This window comes from Armigeres subalbatus, chromosome 2, assembly GCF_024139115.2.
Source record: "Armigeres subalbatus isolate Guangzhou_Male chromosome 2, GZ_Asu_2, whole genome shotgun sequence".
Classification (NCBI taxonomy): Eukaryota; Metazoa; Arthropoda; class Insecta; order Diptera; family Culicidae; genus Armigeres; species Armigeres subalbatus.
The window spans coordinates 317,958,147-317,978,661 of record NC_085140.1 but is presented as its reverse complement, the minus strand read 5'-3'; the positions used below and the strand labels follow the sequence as shown (position 1 = coordinate 317,978,661).

General features: G+C 40.9%; 2 protein-coding genes and 1 long non-coding RNA gene across 4 annotated transcripts; 2 read left to right on the top strand and 1 right to left on the bottom strand.

The window, feature by feature from the left end:
- Positions 1 to 4,466: 4,466 nt before the first annotated feature.
- LOC134212646 (sericin-2-like) lies at positions 4,467 to 7,986 on the bottom strand (the record flags this gene model as incomplete). The annotated part of the gene is made up of 2 exons (XM_062690674.1): positions 4,467 to 5,049; positions 7,961 to 7,986. Coding segments are annotated over 2 exons (609 nt in total), but the record flags the coding sequence as incomplete, so codon positions are not given.
- LOC134216780 (uncharacterized) lies at positions 6,600 to 7,481 on the top strand. Its single transcript, XR_009980822.1, has 3 exons — positions 6,600 to 6,854; positions 6,922 to 7,069; positions 7,133 to 7,481. It is a non-coding gene; the product is annotated as an uncharacterized LOC134216780 (long non-coding RNA).
- Positions 7,987 to 8,745: 759 nt separating the features above from the next.
- On the top strand, positions 8,746 to 20,300 carry LOC134212643 (interferon-inducible double-stranded RNA-dependent protein kinase activator A homolog). Of its 2 annotated transcripts, XM_062690670.1 has the most exons (7): positions 8,746 to 8,921; positions 12,846 to 13,167; positions 13,230 to 13,350; positions 13,418 to 13,715; positions 14,298 to 14,441; positions 19,012 to 19,274; positions 19,364 to 20,300. In XM_062690670.1, exons 2-6 carry the CDS (start codon positions 12,846 to 12,848, stop codon positions 19,258 to 19,260), a joined length of 1,134 nt encoding a protein of 377 aa, XP_062546654.1. In that variant the 5' UTR covers positions 8,746 to 8,921; the 3' UTR covers positions 19,261 to 19,274; positions 19,364 to 20,300. The 2 variants fall into 2 exon arrangements, with proteins under 2 accessions (XP_062546654.1, XP_062546655.1); XM_062690671.1 differs by lacking the exon at positions 14,298 to 14,441 and having other exon boundaries at positions 8,747 to 8,921.
- The last annotated feature ends 215 nt before the right edge of the window (positions 20,301 to 20,515 follow it).

Below are 20,515 nucleotides of genomic sequence, written 5' to 3'. Positions count from 1 at the left end.
GTACCCTAGTACATATTGTACCATGGTTTTCCACGTTGTACCAGCATGGTACAAGGTGACACACCTGTGGTACAACTTGTACCATGGTAAGAATATTGTGTATCCGGAATAAATTTATACCGCTTTTTATACCGAAGTTGGATTTTTCTCCAGATAAAGGCAACTTTCCCAACTTCGGAAGTAGTGCGCTGAATTCGCCTAAAGATGCGCTAAACAACGCATCAATTAGTTTGACAAATAAAACTTCGGAAGAAAGTTCGGTTCGGAAGTCCCGACTTCCGAATTCTAACTTGGTGCTACGCCGACAATACCACCAGTGTGTCATTAGACGAATCCAAGTAAAAATACAGTAGACGTTCGATAACTGCAAGTCATTTAACTGCAATGCTTTTTAACTGCAATTCGATAGTTGCAACAGTTTTGCAGTTATCGGACCGCTAAACTTCAAACTGATGTCAGACTCATTGACAGCTGCATTGCGCTGCACATTTACATGCACTTTTATTGCATCTGACGTCGATTGACAACCGCTTGACGTCTAGAATGCGTTGCAGTTATCGAACGGCATTCGTTAACTGAAAAGTAAACATTTTGCAGTTATCGAACGGCTACTGTAATAAGAAGACACACGACGGTGTTAACTTTGACAGATCCTACAGCACAGCATAGGAAGATCATTTTAAAATGCTTATAATAAATTCTAGACAAATTGTAATTAAAATCTGATTGATGTACGGCACGGAAAAAGTTCTGAATTACATATCAAGAAGCTTATCTCAATTTTTTGAATATTTTCCTAAAATGTATCTATCATACAGTTCAGAACTTTTTCCGTACCATACATCGATCAGATTTTAATTACATTTTGTCTAGAATTTATTATAAGCATTTTAAAATGATCTTCCTATGCTGTGCTGTAGGATCTGTCAAAGTTAACACCGTCGTGTGTTTTTTTTTTACAATGTTATGAAAACTCATATGTGAATATGTACGTTATGTGGAAGATATTGATTTGGAAAATGTATTGGAGGTAACCACTTTCCCTTCGATGGGACTCGAACCCATGACCCTACAGTACGCTAGACTGGTGCTTTAACCAACTAAGCTACGAAGGACCTCCGTCGGCCTTCGCAACCTAGCGACTACTGAACGAGCTCGAGATTCCCAAATTGGTCGCATAGTCAAATCACTCGCAATCCATTTCTCAAGCCAACGCTTCCACATGTGTATAGTACACGTCCACATTAGAGGAGCGTGAGTATTTAGAATGTCTGGCGGCTATACACATACTTCATCAGCAACTGTACTGACCTGTAGCGACCTATGTACCAAAAAAAGCAAAACAAAGCAAAACTGCAGTTGCGTCAATCGTGCACTATAGAAAACCGACCAATGTACAGCGACGGATATACAGCATACCGGTGTATGTATAATTTTATCGTTTTTCACAGGGAATTCGAATTAACTGAGCAATAACGTGAAGCCCGCTTGTTACGTGCCATGTATTGATGCATGCCAGCGGAAAAAAATATTGAAAAAAGATTTAGTTTTTAAACAGTTTTGGGTCTGTTCAAATATTACGTAACGCAATAGGGGGTGGGGGTTGTTTTATTTTTGTTACGATTTGTTACGCAAAATATAGGGGGTGGGTGTCCTTCGAGAAATTGTTAAGGGGGAAACGCAATGGAGTGCGGCAACGGAACGGCAACGGCAAGCGGTTTGTCGACGGTTTGTACTAAAAAAAATCCGCATCATTGCCGCAGTTGCAAAACGCAATGCATGCGGATTTGCCGGACAGATTTTATATGACGTTTCAAGTTTTAAAGGAATTCTGATTTTTTCAAAGATGATTTTAATTATTTCTAGAGACGATTTAATTTCAATTATTTAAATAAACTTTTAAATTAATTCTAATTGATTCAGTGACTGCTTTATATCAGAACCTCGATCAGAACAGTAGGAATACTATTTTTTGATGTCTTGAACCGCTGGAAGTTCCTGCAGGAACTGCATAGACTCAGAAGTATTGTACATAATTCCAATAAGGAAGCTCCATCACCAATTTCTCCAGAAGATCCACCACAAATCCTTCGAAAGTTCCTTCAGGAATTGTACCGGAAGTTCATCAAGAAATTATTTCGGAAGTTTTTGCTGAAATCGCTCCGGATATTTCTCTGGAGAAACCTCCAGGAATTCCTTTGGAAGTTCCTACATGAAGATGCTCCAGAAATTTCTTCGAAAGTTCCTTCAAGAATTCCCCAGGAAGTTTGTCTAGGAATTCCTCCGCAAAATCCTCCAAAAAGTTCTAAGTTCCGTTTTGTTGTACTTAATTGCGATAAAAACACTAATTAAAGTACTCCGGAAGGTCCTCCATATTCTACAGAAAGTTCCTCCAGGAATTAATTTGGAAGTTTCTCCAGCAATTCCTTCGAAAGTGCCTTCACAAATTCCTTCGGAGTTCCTCCAGCGCTTCTTTCGGAAGTTTCTTCGGAAGTGGCTTTTGGAATTCCTCCGAAAGTTCCTCCAGAAATTCCTCCATAAGTTCTTCCTAAAAATCCTCTGGAAGTTACTCCATGAATTTCCCCAGAAGCTCCTCCAGGAATTCCTTAAGTTTCTTCAGAAATTCCTTCAGAAGCTCCTGCAAAAATTCCTTCGGAAGTTCCTCCATGAATTCCTCCGGTAGTTCCTCCAAGAGTTCCTCAAGAAATTCCGCATGGAGTTCCACCAGGAATTCCTCCGAAAGTTCCTCCACGAATTCCTCCAGGAATTCCACCGGATGTTCCTCAATATTCTGTCGAAAGTTTTTCCAAAACTTCCTTCGGAAATTCCTCCAAGAGTTCCTCTGGAAATTCCTACAGAAGTTCTTCCGGAAGTTCCTCCAGGAGTTCCTCCGGAAGTTCCTCCAGGAGTTCCTCCGGAAATTCCTCCAGGAATTTCTTCGCAAATTCCTGCAAAAATTCCTTCGGAAGTTCCTCCGTAAATTCTTCCAAAAGTTCCTTCGAAAGTTCCTCCAAAAGATCCTCCGGAAGTTCCTCTAACAATTCCTTCGAATGCTTCTCCACGAATTTCTCCAGGAAGTCCTCCGCAAACTCCTCAAGATTCCTTCGGAAGTTCCTCCAGTAATTCAATCGGACATTCCTTCAAAAGTTCCTCCAGTAATTTCTTCGGAAGTTCCTCCAGTAATTTGTTCGGAAGTTCCTTAAGAAGCTCCTTCAGGAATTCCTTCAGAAGTTCCTGCGAAAATTCCTTCGAAAGTTCCTTCGTAAGTTTCCCCAAGAGTTCCTTCGAAAGTTGCTCCAAGAGTTCCTCTGAATGTTCCTCTAAGAGTTCTTCAGGAAATTCCTCCAAAAGTTGGAGGAGTTAATGGAGTTCCACCAGGAATTCCTCCGAATGCTGCTCCACAAATTTCTCCGCAAGTTGCTCATGATTCCTTCGGAAGTTCCTCCAGTAAATCCTCCAAGAGTTCCTCCGGAAATTTCTACAGAAGTTCTTCCAGAAATTCCTCTGGAAGTTCCTCTAGATTCCTTCGGCAGTTCAGGAATTCCTTAAGAAGTTCCTCCAGGAATTCCTTCGGCAGTTCCTCCAGGAATTCCCCCAAAAGTTCCTTCTGGATTTCCACCAAAAGTTCTTCCAGGAATTCCCCGGAATTGGTCCTGAAGTTCCTCCCGTAATTCCTCCTGAAGTTCTCCCGTATTTCCTCCGGAAGTTCCTCCAGGAATTTTTCCGGAAGTTCCTCCAGGAATTCCCCCGGAAGTTCCTCCAGGAAATCCTCCGGAAGTTCCTCCAGGAATCCCACGAAAGTTCTCCAGGAGTTCCTCCGAAAATTCCTCTAAGATTTAATCTGGAAGGACCTCCCGATATTCCCCCGGAAGCTACTCCTATATATCTTTGGAACGGAAGTTCTCCTTGGAATTCCTGGAGGAACTTCGAGAAGAATTCCTAGAGGAACTTCCGGAAAAAAAAACTAGAGGAACTTCCGGAGGAACTTCAGGTGAAACTTTCGGGGGAAATCCTGGAGAAACTTCCGGATGAATTCCTGGAGGATCTTCCGGAGGAACTCCTGAATTCTCGGGGGAACTTCCGGAGGAATTCCTGGAGGAACTACCGGAGGAATTCCTGGAGGAACTTCCGGAGGAATTCCTGGAGGAACTTCCGGAGGAATTCCTGGAGGAACTTCCGGAGGAATTCCTGGAGGAACTTCCGGAGGAATTCCTGGAGGAACTTCCGGAGGAATTCCTGGAGGAACTTCCGGAGGAATTCCTGGAGGAACTTCCGGAGGAATTCCTGGAGGAACTTCCGGAGGAATTCCTGGAGGAACTTCCGGAGGAATTCCTGGAGGAACTTCTGGAGGAATTCCTGGAGGAACTTCCGGAGGAATTCCTGGAGGAACTTCCGGAGGATTTCCTGGAGGAACTTCCGGAGGAATTCCTGGAGAAACTTCCGGAGGAATTCCTGGAGAAACTTCCGGAGGAATTCCTGGAGGAACTTCCGGAGGAACTTCCGGAGGAATTCCTGGAGGAACTTCCGGAGGAATTCCTGGAGGAACTTCCGGAGGAATTCCTGGAGGAACTTCCGGAAGAATTCCTGGAGGAACTTCCGGAGGAATTCCTGGAGGAACTTCCGGAGGAATTCCTGGAGGAACTTCCGGAGGAATTCCTGGAGGAACTTCCGGAGGAATTCCTGGAGGAACTTCCGGAGGAATTTCTGGAGGAACTTCCGGAGGAATTCCTGGAGGAACTTCCGGAGGAATTCCTGGAGGAACTTCCGGAGGAATTCCTGGAGGAACTTCCGGAGGAATTCCTGGAGGAACTTCCGGAAGAATTCCTGGAGGAACTTCCGGAGGAATTCCTGGAGGAACTTCCGGAGGAATTCCTGGAGGAACTTCCGGAGGAATTCCTGGAGGAACTTCCGGAGGAATTCCTGGAGGAACTTCCGGAGGAATTCCTGGAGGAACTTCCGGAGGAATTCCTGGAGGAACTTCCGGAGGAATTTCTGGAGGAACTTCCGGAGGAATTCCTGGAGGAACTTCCGGAGGAATTCCTGGAGGAACTTCCTGGAGGAACTTCCGGAGGAATTCCTGGAGGAACTTCCGGAGGGATTCCTGGAGAAACTTCCGGAAGAATTCCTGGAGGAACTTCCGGAGGAATTCCTAGAAGAACTTCCGGAGGAATTTCTGGAGGAACTTCCGGAGGAATTCCTGGAGGAACTTCCGGAGGAATTCCTGGAGAAACTTCCGGAGGAATTCCTGGAGGAACTTCCGGAGGAATTCCTGGAGGAACTTCCGGAGGAACTTCCGGAGGAATTCCTGGAGGAACTTCCGGAGGAACTTCCGGAGGAATTCCTGGAGGAACTTCCGGAGGAATTCCTGGAGGAACTTCCGGAGGAATTCCTGGAGGAACTTCCGGAAGAATTCCTGGAGGAACTTCCGGAGGAATTCTTGGAGAAACTTCCGGAGGAATTCCTGGAGAAACTTCCGGAGGAATTCCTGGAGGAACTTCCGGAGGAATTCCTGGAAGAACTTCCGGAGGAATTCGTGGAGGAACTTCCGAAGGAATTGCTGGAGGAACTTCCGGAGGAATTCCTGGAGGAACTTCGGGAGGATTTCCTGAAGGAGCTTGGGAAGGAATTCCTGGAGGAACTTCCGGAGGAATTCTTGGAAGAACTTTCGAAGACATTTCTGGAGGAACTTCAGAAGGAATTTCTGGAGGAACTTTCGAAAGAATTCCTGTAGGAATTACTGAAAGAATTCCTAGAGGAACTTGCAAAGGTATTCCTGGAGGAACTTCCGAAAGAATTCCTGGAGGAGCTTTCGAAGGAATTTCTGGAGCAATTTCCGAAGGAATTCCTGGAGGATCTCTCGAAGTAAGTGGAAATTCCTAGCGGAACTACCTAATTTATTTCAATTTTTTTTTCAAATTAATTTGGTTAATTTTCGATTTTCATTTCCATTCAGAGTAATTTCCTTCGGAGTTTCAGGAAGTTTTCTCTTGATATTTGAGAGGAATTCTCTTGGTATTTTTTTGGAATTTCATAGGAATTTTTCATCAAAAATCAGTGGAAATCCCTTGTAGATTCAGAATAATTATCCAACAAAGCTCAAGTTAATTTTCATGGTGAATTGAGAGAAAATTTTACATGGAATTTTTCTCGGAAATACAAAGGATCTGGGAACTCAAACTCACAATTCCAGGAATTTAATTTGGATGAATAGTGGATGTTCTATTGAAATTGGATTTACTTGTTGGATAAAGACAAGTAGAACGACAATTTTATGATTAATAATATAATCATTATTGTTTCTTCGAGGTTTTCACGATTTCCATAAATAATTTTATTCATTTTCAGCAATCCAGTTTAATCAAGTGGTCCTGATTATGCTTTCTCTGAAGTTCTCTGCTACTGAAAATAATACAAATTTGAATAAAATCACTTCATGCTAAAAGTAAACAAATCTTTCCGCAATACCGCTGCCGCATTTTTTGAAAATTTTCAAAAAATATGCGGTTTTAGTACATTCCGCATTTGCCGTTCCGCATCATTGCGTGCCGTTCCATATCACGGTAATATTGGAATACTCATTTTAGTAGTACTTTTTAGTCTTATTTGAGAATATGGCCAATACGTCAAAAAATGCGTACTTTCAAATCATTGCTGGAGAGTATTTTTCACTCCTTTTAGAGTATGTAAAAGGAATTGAAAATGAGTGAAAAGTAGTATTTTAAAGAAAAGAAAATTTCATAACCAAACATTAAGCAAGTAAGTTTACTGCTTGTGACGGTGGTTGTTAAAAAATGAAAAGCTAATTAGAAATCCACTAGTAATCCACAACGCAGGAAAAACTATTTTGTTCATGGGTAAGTTTATATTATTGATTTGTTTCATGTTCTCTAACTAAAAATATATATTATAATTTATCTATAGGAACTATGATGATTCTATAGCCTGTTCTAGAGTGTTTTGCGTGACGATCATAAGCCTGTCAGGATATGGCCAACTAGTCGATTTGGTGATCTGATGGAAATGCAGGTCAAAATCGGTCTGGGCCATTGCTCTCGACATTGCCAAAAAGGTGAGTTGAAATTTGGTGAATTCGTCTGGGAATGAAATGCTAAAATGATATTTCTTTTTGCAGCTTGATGTCGGCCCTCGCGCCTGGATCGAATCCTTCTACCAGATCATCCAACTATCTCAAACCGAATACAAAAAGCAGTTCCGGTCGGAGATCGAGGCATCCAAGGAACGCATCCGGAAGCGAGCATAAGGAAAGAAGCACAAAAAACTAGGAGGAACATAAAGCCCGTTTGGATCCAGTGGAGGACATCGAATATCTTCCCGATGTATTGTAAGTGTTTCGAAACTCTCGATATTGGAATGCTGCAGGAAGTGATGAGTATTCTGCTCGAGGAGGAAGCTCGCTATCACTTGACACGTTGTGTAGATTCCGGTATGTGCGTTCCGGTTGACGATAGGAGTATGTTAGACACAGTCGTACTACAATTGTTTCTTATGAATCATTTTATTATTGAATAAATATGCATTAATACCCTCGATTTTATTATTATTAGCTGAAAATGAAGAAATCGTTTTATTTTTTTAAAACGAATAATTTATAATAAGGGGTAAAAAGTATGCATTTTACCATTGTTATTTGGGGTAAAAAAGATGCATTTTAACTTTGAGAAAAGGAGTAAAAAGTATGCTTCGTTTGACGTATAGGCAATATACTCATAAATGAGTAAACGAAATATACTCCTTTTAAGCGTAGTTCCACTTTTCCAGGATTATGCGTACTTTATAGTCCTAAAAGAGTATATTCCGGTTACCGTGATACTGCCGTGTAGGGATCCTATAATGAGAGATATGCAAATACTTTTCCAGACGATTTAGCAACGCTGTTACTTTTGTTTGCAAACGCTTCCAGCACTTACCGCAGCGCAAAATGTTGAAGCTTGTATATGACTTTGCATTTGATAACAATTTGGAATATGTTTGTCTGTCCACTAACAGTGTTCAAATAAGCATTATCACTGAAATAAAAGTGCAATACAAATAAGCGAAACACAATACATAAACTAGATTACTTCTACTCGCGAAAGTAAAACAAATTGTTTATTCGATGAAATTTTTCTTAAAATCTATCTCAATACCTCTCAACCTCGTCTCAATCTGCAACAATAACAACGTTCATTTGGCTCACGCTTTGACAGTTCTCAATGCTCGATTGGCTTACAATGGCCGCTTTCGCATATCTCTCATTATAGGATCCCTACTGCCGTGTATTCAAAAGTGACAGCTGCCGCATCCTGCCGTTGCCGTTGCCGCACTCCATTGCGTTTCCCCCTTTACGCGTAACAATTGAGAAAAAAAATTAAAAAATTTAAAAAAAAGTAGTTATTGTCTTTAAAATAGCATAACATATACAAAAAAATTAATTTATTGTATCGTGGTTCGAATTCTACCAAAAACAAGATTTTTTCAAAAAAAAAATGTATTTGTTACGCGTTACGCATAGGGGTGGGGGTAGTTGTAAATTTTGTTACAGATTGTTACGAGGGGGTGGGGGGTTCTTAAAAACAACATTTTTCGCGTTACGTAATATTTGAACAGACCCTTTAGAAAAAGTTTTGCCAACTTTCTGCAAAGGATTTCTCGAATCTTCATAATTGTTACATACGTCGTTATGAAAAATAATGCTTGCATTGATTGAAGGCGAATACACGATTTGTACTAAAAAGACATCCCTAGTCCGTGCCGAACTGCCGACCATTGATAAAAAGAAGTGCACGAGTGCGTTTCTGGTGCTGCTGTGAAAATTAGGAAAATTGTGATTTTTCCGGTAAATAAACAAGAGCCCTTGAATTTCAACGAATCGGGGGCGTTCATTGATTGTTCCATCAGTAGAATTTTATATTTTTCAGAAGGTGAGTATAGATTATGATCAATTTATTCGGGAGTGAAAAATAGCTCAGCTCCAGCAAAATTCATCATGGCGGTGCCGGATTTGGTTCCGATTTCATATTTTTAATCGATTCGGGTAATCGCAAAGAAAGCAAAATTAATTACGCAGGTATTAAGTTTTGAGATATTTCGGCATGTATCGAGATAGTCTACACTGAACCGACAGCACACTTAAATTTCACCTGAAAATTCAGGTGAGTTCTGTAAAACAGGTATCAGATACACTTTACTTGATGCACTTACAATTTAACGGTAGTAAGGTGCCATTTATCTTAATTTCAGGTGAAAGTTAAGTGAATTTTTGGTAGATTTTAAGGGAGTCATGGTGTGCAAAAATCATGTCATTATCTTTGATTCAATATGGCGATAATAGCGTGCATCAATCTCTCAGAGGTGTTTGGGTAAGCATTTAGATCCAAATTATTTCTTTATGTATTTAATTCGAGGTTTTATTCGTAAATGAATACCATTTTAGGATCCCAGAATTATGTGAAGGTGGCCAGTCGATGTTGCCGAGAACGGATAGTATGTATAAAGTATGTATAATATTTCTATGAAAAACAATTTACTAAACTATTGTCTTCAATTTTTACAGAAGCCAACTATCCCTGCAATCATATTTATTTATACGAGCGTTGCAATAAGCACACCAAATTGAAGGACCAGAGATTTAAATGGATTTTCAAGCGTCTGGCGGTCAAAGCAAATTATTCTTGGATGAAGGAATAATTAGGAAAGGAAAGCCATTCTCTAAGGAACTGACCGGCAAAAAGTCAGAAACTACAAACGATGAATTTGTACGTACACACCCAATTAATTGCTTTGTATCGAACAAAAAATGTTATATATTCTCTCTTCCATTTTCTCAGTTTTTTGTTTTATTGAATGAAAAACACTAAATAAAGATGCAAAGAAAAATAAAACAAAACTTTAATTATGTATGCAAATGCCTCCCCGAATTCACGTAAATGCTACTAAAAATTCAGTTAAATGTTACCAAAAAATCACTTAAAAGTTGAGTAATCATCAACGTAAGTATTATCGACGGAACCGGTGAAAGCTACGTGACAATACGGTAAGTTTCACCATCATCACATGAATTGAGTTTTGATTTCCGATTCACGTAGAATTCACCTGAAAAGTAAGGTGGAAAATATCTACGTGTCTTTTCAGGTAAATGCTACGTGAAAATTATTTGCAGTGTAAGGGCCAATTTCTTCACCTCCGCTTAACTCTTAAGCGGTGCTTACCCATATGCTTAAACCGGGTTTAAGCACTAAGCGGAGGTGAAGAAATCGACCCTAAGTCGCTAAAGTAAATAACAAATTTAACCAATTTCCGAAAACAAAAGCTGAGTACTTTCCAGTACCATATGATAGAAGACGCGAAGCTTTACCGGTGGTAATTTGCTATGAGCGCCGCCTGGGGAATTCCTATTTGTGTGACTAATCAATTATTAGTCACAATAGGATAGTCTGTGGTATAAAATATCTTCCACTCAGTCCGCTTTTCTCTAGAGCAAAATTTAAACTAAGCTAAAAAGTTACAATCAAAATATTGATTTATTTATTGATACAAACGGCATACAATAATGGATTCAAAATGCCTCAAAGTTAAATAAGGAACAACTTTCAAGAACAGTGGTGCTCAGCATTTTGGGCGTTTTTTTCCTTGATTTGTTTATAATGTGGAAGCTTATTTTTATTGTGTGACAAGCAAATTAAGGGAAAAACGCCCAAAGGGCTGAGCACCAGAACAGGAACATCGTACAATGTTATAATTGAAAATGCAGAAGTTAAAAATTTTATCTGAAAAAAATAGTAGGACCACCCTGTTACAATAAACTCCCAAATAAAGCAAATAAGCTTTGACTTTGCTAAGACACTTTTGATGTTAGAATATAAATTTCTGTAGAAAAATGTAATGTTAATTTTCTTAATTTCCTGGCGGTTTCTGAATAAAAAAGGGGGAGGCATAACTTAAACACCCTCTTTAATCCACCTAGCGGTGATGATGCCTTGACCTTTAAAATGGTTAAAACGCATATAAGAATAGTTAAAACTATAACTTATAGATGGACATGTTCTATTGGTCTAAACTCATTACAAAATCGAACGCAACTTGATGCGAACAAATCGGATAAGCGTTAGTGCCTAAAAAGGGTTTTTTTCTATACACGTTAAGAAATTAGGATTTCAATCATACAATGTTTGAGCCTATAGTCCGATCCGACAAATTTTCGATAGAAAACAATACGACAGAATTTTTCGTCGAACGCAATTCAAGCGAATTAGTTAAGGAAAAGTACCCAAAAAATAAGCGAGAATTTGTAATAAGTTTTTCGTGTAAAAATGTATTTTGGCCCTAATTTTGAAGTCCGTAGTTCGATCCGGCCAGATTTTAACACGAAACAATGGGGCAGGATGCCACATCGAATGCAACTTATTGCGAGCAAATCGGTTGCGGATATTATAGGGTGACCATATGGTATCCTAAAGGAGGACATGTCCTCCTTTTTCATTAAAATCCAGATGTCCTCCTTTTGCGCTAAAATGTCCTCCTTTTAGGGAATTTGCATGATTAACTATTGCTGAAGAAATTCTAGTTTAACAAAAAATAATACAACAAGTCCATTGTGTAACAAAACATTGCACACGTTTGCGTGTCTGGTTTTAGTTCTGAAATATTTTCCTTTAAGTTTTGGAATCAAAATAATGTTAATATAGAATACGAAATGCGTGAGTTACAGTAATACAAGTGTCAAAAATGTTAGAAGCATCGGAATTGTGAGAAATGGATTAGGAAAAAAGAATGCAAATGCTTCTCAAAATTTTTACGAGTAAACACCCATCAAATTGTCTTTTAAACGCATCGTACGGTATGCTTCTTGGACACGTGAGCCAAAGAGCAGCCGCCTTGTCATGCCTAGAATGAAATAGAAAGACCTAAAACTAATCTTTACAGTTTCGATTTTCTTTAGTCTAAATCTAAACAGCTGAGATTTTTTTTCAATTGAGAACTTTGTGGTCATACAGTTAACGGTATCATTCTAATTCACATGCCCTAATTTGTGATTCCGAATAGCATTCAAGAAAAAAAAATTTGCTGAACAACTAAGCATCTTGTATTCAGTCCTTATAGTCCGATCAGTTACCTATTTTTGCAATTAAGTATTCAGAATTGTAAACAATGATTCTTGTTAGAATTCTGTGGAATATGTCGTTGAAAAGCAGGCATAAAAATATTCATCATTTGTTCACAACTTATTTGAAAATTAGTTAAGCTAAAATCTTTCCATTGAAAAGATGTTGCTGGTAGTTTATAATTAGAAAGTGCTTTATGTAGACTGTAATGAGTGTCGGAAACGTTCCATCTGAAGTTAATGAAGTGATCTGTTATGTTAATAAAATATAAGAAAATGTTGTATTTGCATCGAATTACAAAAACTTCTTCTAATAGACTTACGTGTGCACAAATCTAACAAATATAATACCGTTTTGACTCAAATTCCGAACTAGACTCATATTCCGAACACTCGCTTTTAAATGACCATTTTGACTTTCTTCGTGTAATTTTCTTCACAGGAGCATAAATTCATTTGTAATCTTGATCATCAGTGTGGAAAACCAATGAAGGTTTCAGTTTTAGGGCGCTAAAACGCCAGTTTTCGGAATATGAGTCATGTTCGGGATTTGAGCCAAAACGGTATGCTTAATCATATTAAAAAACTGTGCACTGTGACTGTGAAAAAAGTGTATTTTGGCCATAACAATCCTGAGCCCATAATCCGATCTGGTCAATTTTCGATGAGAAATAATAAGAATGGATTCCGAGTCGAATGCAACTTGAAAGGCAAAAATGTATCGTAACCAAACATTTTATTTCAGATGAGTAAACCCGATTTGACACCGGTCGAGGACCTGAACGGTCTAGTTTCCGGCGACAATGGGAACCCCCCAGTCGGGCAACCGAACCAGATACGCCCGATTCGTGTGGCGAAGAAATCGATCAGCAAACAGGACGCTATGCCGATCGAGGAAGCCCTCAAAACCGAACTGACCGGAACGAACAATATGAAGACCCCCATTTCGGTTCTGCAGGAGCTGCTGAGCCGTCGCGGAATCACCCCTCAGTATGACTTGATACAGGTCGAGGGAGCGGTCCATGAGCCAACGTTCCGCTATCGTGTGTCGTATCAGGATAAGGACGGTGAGTTGGGAAATGGGAAAATATTCGAGTTCAAAATATTCTAATTACGAATCGAATTTCAGCCATGGGAACTGGCAAATCCAAAAAGGAAGCGAAACATGCCGCTGCCAAAGCGTTGATTGACAAGTTGGCTGGTAATGCTTTTGGAGACTCCACTACCACCGGGCTGAATATCAAGGCTGAGTAAGTATTCGCAGTATGAACCGTTTGAATCCAATTGCTTATACATCGTTTCACCTAAAACCTGCAGAGCCGGCGTTGATGGCGATGACGAACCGGCTGGAAATCCTATCGGATGGCTCCAAGAAATGTGCATGGCTCGCCGCTGGCCTCCACCAACCTACGAAACGGAAATGGAAGTCGGTCTTCCGCACGAGCGCCAGTTCACCATCGCGTGTGCCGTGCTCAAGTATCGGGAAGTGGGTAAAGGCAAGAGCAAGAAGATTGCCAAACGCCAGGCCGCCCAGCGTATGTGGCAGAGACTGCAGGATCAACCGCTGGAGCCGAATCAAATCATCCAGATGTTGGATGAGGAGGGCAATGAAGAGGTAAGAGGATGAAAGATCCATTGCTTTGTCTATTTATGTAGAGAAAATTGATTAAATCGATTGGAATGCGACAGAGGCTGAGACGAGAACAGTGTTTCCTAAGTAAATCTTCTGTCTACGATGGGACATTACAAACCTACTCATTTTACGGATCTCTAAGATTCACCAATATTTTACCAAACAGGTTTTCTATAAGTTATTCAATAATTTTGAAAATCTGTAAATGTATTATGTATACTGAATTCTCGGATCAAAGATTTGATCAAATTGGCTGATTAGCTGAATATTTTGTATCCTTTCTTCGAACATATTTGTAAATCTTTTAATCTTTCTTAACATTGCATTTGTGTTCTGTTTGGAAATGTGCGCTGTTTGATTGATAACACTAAAATCGACTTTCAAACAAAATGATCCGCCAGCATGCTTGAATGTAGCAAAAGACACACAATTTGTAATTTTGAGAAAGATCGAAAGATTCTTCCTGTCTTGTGATGATTTCGTTGATAAGCAAGATTACTAGTAAAGCCTCTCGTCTTTAAAGAACTACGAGTACAAATTGTGTGTTTTCCTTCTATATTCTAGCTGAAGGCGGCAAGCATATCCGGGCGGTTCGCTGGACTAAAGGATGCTCGTATTCCGAGCCTCACAACTGGCCACGGCCAAAAAGTGTCCCAATTTCACAAGGCTCTGAAAGCACGCAGCGGCGAATCGCTGCGTCAACTCCAGGTATGTTGTGTTACTCTGTCGTTTTCCTATCGACCGTCGTATCTGCAATAATGTACATAAAAAAACCTTTTTTACAAATAACACAGAGTGAGAATGAAGACAGTACAAACAAACGTTTGGGCGAATGCATCAGTCAACAACCTGCTTTGAAATTTATGAAAAAGATATAAATAATTATATCAAAACATGATATTGATTATTTACATGTTCTATGCTATAAAATATATTCATGTGTATCAATGTGGGAAATATTAATAAAACTTATAAGTGAAACAGAAAAAGCGATGGAGTTAAACTCGAGGAGCTTTACGAGACACAAATAAACGCTCGTATTGCAGCTTAAAGGCAAGCGTTTTATAGCTCCGCTAAGCCTTCAAACTGAAATATAAATAGAGCCAGGCCTCCAGATCGTTCCCATCTTTTTTTTTTCTGCCAGCCAGTGTTCACCTGAGGAGGCCCGTCGAAAACGGCGCGAATATTGGTTCCCATGGTTGAGCGATCGGGATGAAGACTCCATACAAGCCATTCCTCAGGCAATTATTTTCTGGAGTCTCCCCTATGTTTTGGAATGGCAATTTTCTTTTCAGATAAACATTTCCCTCCACTCATCATTTTGTGTGAGACGAAAATTCAAGATTTTGTTATGGATGTATCGGTTTGGTTGACTGGTAAGACAACATTGTTTATCTAGAAGAAATACATGCGTAAACATTTTCGATCAAAAAATGGTTGTACAATTCTTAGTGGGTATCCTACGAAAGGCGGAAACACGAAAGACGGAATACGAAAGGCAGAATGAACGAAAGGCGGAACAATATAAAAAGCAAAAAAAAAACGAAAGGTAGAATCGCATTGGGCTGTTTTAACTTAGGCGGACATTTTGAACCATCAGATCAAACGGCCGGCCGTTTGATCGGTGGTGCAATTCTGCCTTTCGTGGCTTTTCTTTCTCTATAAGAAGATATCCTTTAGCGTTAAATCGGCCAGATGCATGCTATCTTGTTGTTTAGTGGCAAGAGACCTTCCGTAGCTCAGCGATAAGGCTTATGGCTTTGTGTTTGTACGAAGCATACCATGCTGAAGTTGACTTCTATCGAATCTCTATCCAGTTTTCCGCGAGCGATAATGGTCGCCAGCTTACATGTGGGTTAGTCTCTGATTTGACGTTTGTCGTGGTCAACTGCATCCACCGTTCCGAACATTTTGATCAATGAGGTGAATAAGAATGGCGTGAATCAACACCTTTTTGCCTTTCTCGTACAACAAAGTTGTACCGAAAGGCTATCATTTCACTCCGAAAACGAACTTTTTATAGAAGCTTCAGAGACCGATAGTGTAAGCTGGCGGTCATTACCTTACTTTTACTTATGGATCCCGTACACCTCCGGTGGTGCAAAGGGCCGACTTGAAAGATCTCCATCCTGAGCGTTGCCCGGTTATCGCTTTAACCTGTTGCCAGGTTTAACCTGTTTCCAGATATTTCTTAAACTCGCAAAGGCAGTTCTTGCATTCTTGATCCGTGCGTCTATGTCGATCTTGGTACCGCCGTCTGACGCCATTTGGCTACCAAGATATTGGAAGCTTTCAACATTCTTCACTGGTTGCCCGGCTACTGTGAAACTGGAAGGAGTCACCGTGTTCACATCCAACGATTTGGTTTTGTTGGCGTTGATGACTAAACCTGCCGAGCAGGAGCGCTCGGCAAGGTCGTTGAGCTTACTCTGCATATCAGAGCGCCGTTGAGCGAGGAGTGCAACGTCATCAGCCAATTCGAAGTCGTTTAGGTGCTCCATGGTTATTGGCTGCCATAACAGCCCGCGGTTTGGTTCATGGTCAATCGCATCTACCAGAATCTCGTCGATTACGATGAGGAACAGTAACGGTGATAGAATACACCCTTGCCTCACACCAGCTACGACCCGGATAGGGTTGGACAGGATCCCATTGTGCAGCTCTCTACACGAAAAGGCCTCGTACTGTGCTTCGATGAGGCCGATGATTTTCTCAGGAACCCCCTTGCGTCTCGGGCCGCCCACATATTCTCGTGATTGAGACGGTCGAAAGCTTTTTCGTAGTCAATGAATACCAAGTAAAGGGACTCTTGGAATTATGGTCAATATGACAATATGGTCCACACAGGATCCTCCGGCACGGAATCCGGCCTAGGGCCTAGGCGAAGAGTCTTCTCCTGAATCCGGGCTAGGATAATTTTGCATAGAACTTTGAGAACGGTACACAGCAACATAATGCCTCGCCAGTTATCGCATACCGTCAGGTCATCCTTTTTGGGCACCTTCACTAGGATACCTTGTATCCAGTCGACCGGGAAAGTTGCGGTGTCCCAGATATTACGAAATAAACGATGCAGTAGTTGAGCGGATGTCATGGGGTCAGCTTTGAGCATCTCGGCCAATATGCGATCGACCCCTGGGGCTTTATTCGATTTCATGCATTGGATGGCTGTTAAAATCTCTGGCTGCTTCGGTATTGACGCGTGTTATACATCGGATCCTAGGCAGATCATGCCGAGGTGGTGATGGCCTGGCTGACACTTGAAAAAGTTGTTCGAAGTGCTCGAACCAGCGTTTCAGTTGGCCAGTTGGGTCGGTCAATAACTGATCATTCGCGTCTTTCACAGGCATCGTTGCATTCATCTTCGCCCCGCTTAAGCGTCGTGAGATATCGTAGAGGAGGCGAATGTCCCCGGTTGCGGCGGCTCTCTCTCCTTCGTCGGCCAAAGAGTCTGCCCACACTCGCTTGTCCCGTCGACATTATAATATCCGTAATGTGATTTTGTAGATAAAATGATAGCACGTCTTACTCAGTCGAATGCCTAGATACAAGAGAGAGATTTATTCTTATCGAGATTGTTTCGTACATAGTATTTAAAATTCAGAGCTTACTATATAGTGATCATTTAGCTAGAAAGTTCATTTCATGGTATCAGACCTTATATCGAATATAACAGACATGAGCGTTTTACTTCCTTCTCAAGAGCCGCGTATCGTTGACGGGCTAAGACTTTGGTTCCTCTGGTTTATGATCGCTCTATCGCAGCTTTGGCTTCTCTTCGCTCCTCTATCTTCCTCCAGGTCTCATCGGTGGTCCGTTGTTTTCTCTGGGTGCGCAGTTCGCCCAGATTGTTCTCGCTGGTGGCGATGAAGGCATTCTTGATGGCGGTCCATTGGTCTTCCACGCTGTCACCTTCCGGAATATCTGCAGCACGCGTCTCCAGTTCTTCAACGAAGGAACGTTTCACCGTGGCATCTTCCAGTCGGCGTGTGTTGAATCGTCGTCCAACTCTTTCCTCCTGTCGACTAATCCGCGCAATGTGCAGGTGTATTTCGCCGATGAGGAGGTGATGATCAGACGCGATATCGGCACTATGTTTATTCCGTACATCAAAAAGGCTCCGTTTCCATTTTCGGCTGATGCAGATGTGGTCGATTTGATTTTCTGTAAAGCCGTCACGGGAGACCCACGTGACCTTGTGAACCGGTCGATGAGGGAAGACCGATCCTCCGATCACCATGTCGTTATTACCACAAAATTCTGCGAACAGCTCTCCGTTTTCGCTCATTTCTCCGTTTGCGTTCATGGTTCGAGTTGTCGGATCCGATCTTCGCATTGAAGTCGCCCAAACAGATCTTGATATCACCCTTCGGAATTCTATCTACGACGGCATTGAGTTGACTGTAGAAGTTCTCTTTGTCTTGCAGGTCGGCAGCATCGGTTGGCGCATAACATTGGGTTATAGTAAGGTTTCGGACCCGTGTTCTGAATCTGGCAACGATTATCCTTTCACTTATAGGTTCCCACATCATAAGCGCAGAGTGTGCCTGAGCGCTTAGTAGGAAGCCAACTCCGCGATGCCGGGGAGCGTGTTCACCTCGTAAACCAGAGTATAGCAGAACTTGTTCCGCCGGCGTTCTGTGTTCTCCAAAGTTTGGCCAACGGACTTCACTCAGTCCCAGGATCTCAAGCTTCATGCGGCGTGCCTCATTGGCAAGTTGTGCCAATTTACCCTGCTGGGCTAGGGTTAAAACTTTCATGTTCCTATTCGTGTCCGTTGTTTCGCGCTAAGAGTCGTCGCCGTAAAATCAGTCCATATTCTTTCATTTACGGCCATTACCGCTTGCGGACGGGAAAACTGGATACGGCCTGAGACATTTTTGGGTAGGAAATTTTCTCGCCATTCCGAAGCATAGAAATCGATACTAAGCAAAGAGGCTGCTAGTGTTTCAGTTGTGAGATGAGAAGGAATCATATCTGCCTTCAACTAATAATATAAATATAGATAGAATATAGAATAAAATATGTCCTCCCTTACCTCAAGCAGACGTATGTGTAAAACATAGAAATGACAAAATTCTAGCTTTTGAAATCCCGCCTTCCATGTTTCCACCTTTCGTAAGTCCCGTGTGGTTGACTGGTAAGACACATTGTTCATCTAGAAGAAATATATGCGTCAACATATTCAAAAAATGGTTGTACAATTTTTAAATAATTTTTATTTGTATGAATTTTCTATGAAGACATAAATAACCAAAACTATATTTTTTTTCTCCAGTTCACTTGTTTGGCGGACAGGTCGATTGACTTTGTGCAAATGCTGCACGAAATTGCATCCGAGCAGCGGTTCGAGGTCACTTACGTTGACATTGACGAGAAGACACTGACCGATCGCTTCCAGTGTTTGGTGCAACTGTCTACACTACCGGTTGCCGTTTGCCATGGCAGTGGCAACACGGCCAAAGAGGCGCAAACTGCAGCCGCACGCAACTCGCTAGAATATCTGAAGATCATGACCAAGACCTAAAGCGGCGGGATAAGGTAAGTTCTACGTTGTGTGCGTGTATGTGACCTTAGTCACGGGTTGACAAACACGTCCAACACATTTACTATCGTTTTGTTTCCAACAGGCATTGATGCAGCAAAGCGCAGTTGATAAACTTGACTTCTCGCAATGGTAGTAAAAGGGAGTACATAAATCGTGATGAAACCAAACCCTACATAAAATATTTGAAAAGCTCATTTGGCCACTTTTGAATCCGCGTGGCTTAACAATTCGCGAGAAGTGAGTTATATTCGACACCCGTCGACATCCGATGGGCCGAGACCTCTACAACACGTTTATAGCGCGTAATGCGGGAACAATTCCAACATGTGAAACATCTTCCTCTCGCACAATGTAGGGTTGGACGCGCAAAGATTGAACGCTATCGTGCGTTGATATTTCTTGAAACAAACACATTTTTACTCTAGGTATTTGTCAACATCTATCTATTTTTATTATTTAGACGTTCTTCTGCTTCTATGTTCACGCCAGGAAAAAAATGGCGCAGGTGTTTGTACCTATTGGTCTTACAGTAACGGTAAATTGTGTTTCTATATTATTTTTGCTTGTTTGGACTATTCACATTTTATTTTATTAGGTATAAGATTCTAAAGATTTCTTTCCTCTACTGTATTGTGTAAACTCGAACAAAAATTATAAACCAGATTAACTAAATACATAAATAACTAGTATCGCTATTCAACATTTAATCGATGAATGCAAATTTAAGTAAAACTACACTTAGCTACGCTCATTAAAAAAACAAAACGGATTGTGGATAACAGAACACTTGAGGAAATGAAATATTCTAGTAGTATCATTGCAAACATTATGCTAGAATAAAGCAACTTCCCTCAATTGTGAATCAGACAACAACACACAGAAATGGTTATTGCTGCTTATGTATACAAACAAAGAACTCAAGCAAACCTTTCGAGTTATTTATGTGTATAGTGTAATACGAACTTGGCATAATAATAAAGGTATCATAATCGCTGAATCTTGGATCAAACAAAGAAAAATGATTGGAATACAAAGTAATTTTCACGCAAGTAACAAACAAACCAGAAGTTGAGCGAAGCCTTTTTTCAAATTACAAATATTGGAAGCAAAAATGTGTGCGTATTGAAGCCAACCAGATGCACTGGGTGTCACTCTCCGTTGGCAGTTAGCGGCAGTTGCTTCGCCAAAAAGATAAACGAGGGAGTACATCTTGCATTAACCATCATAATACAAG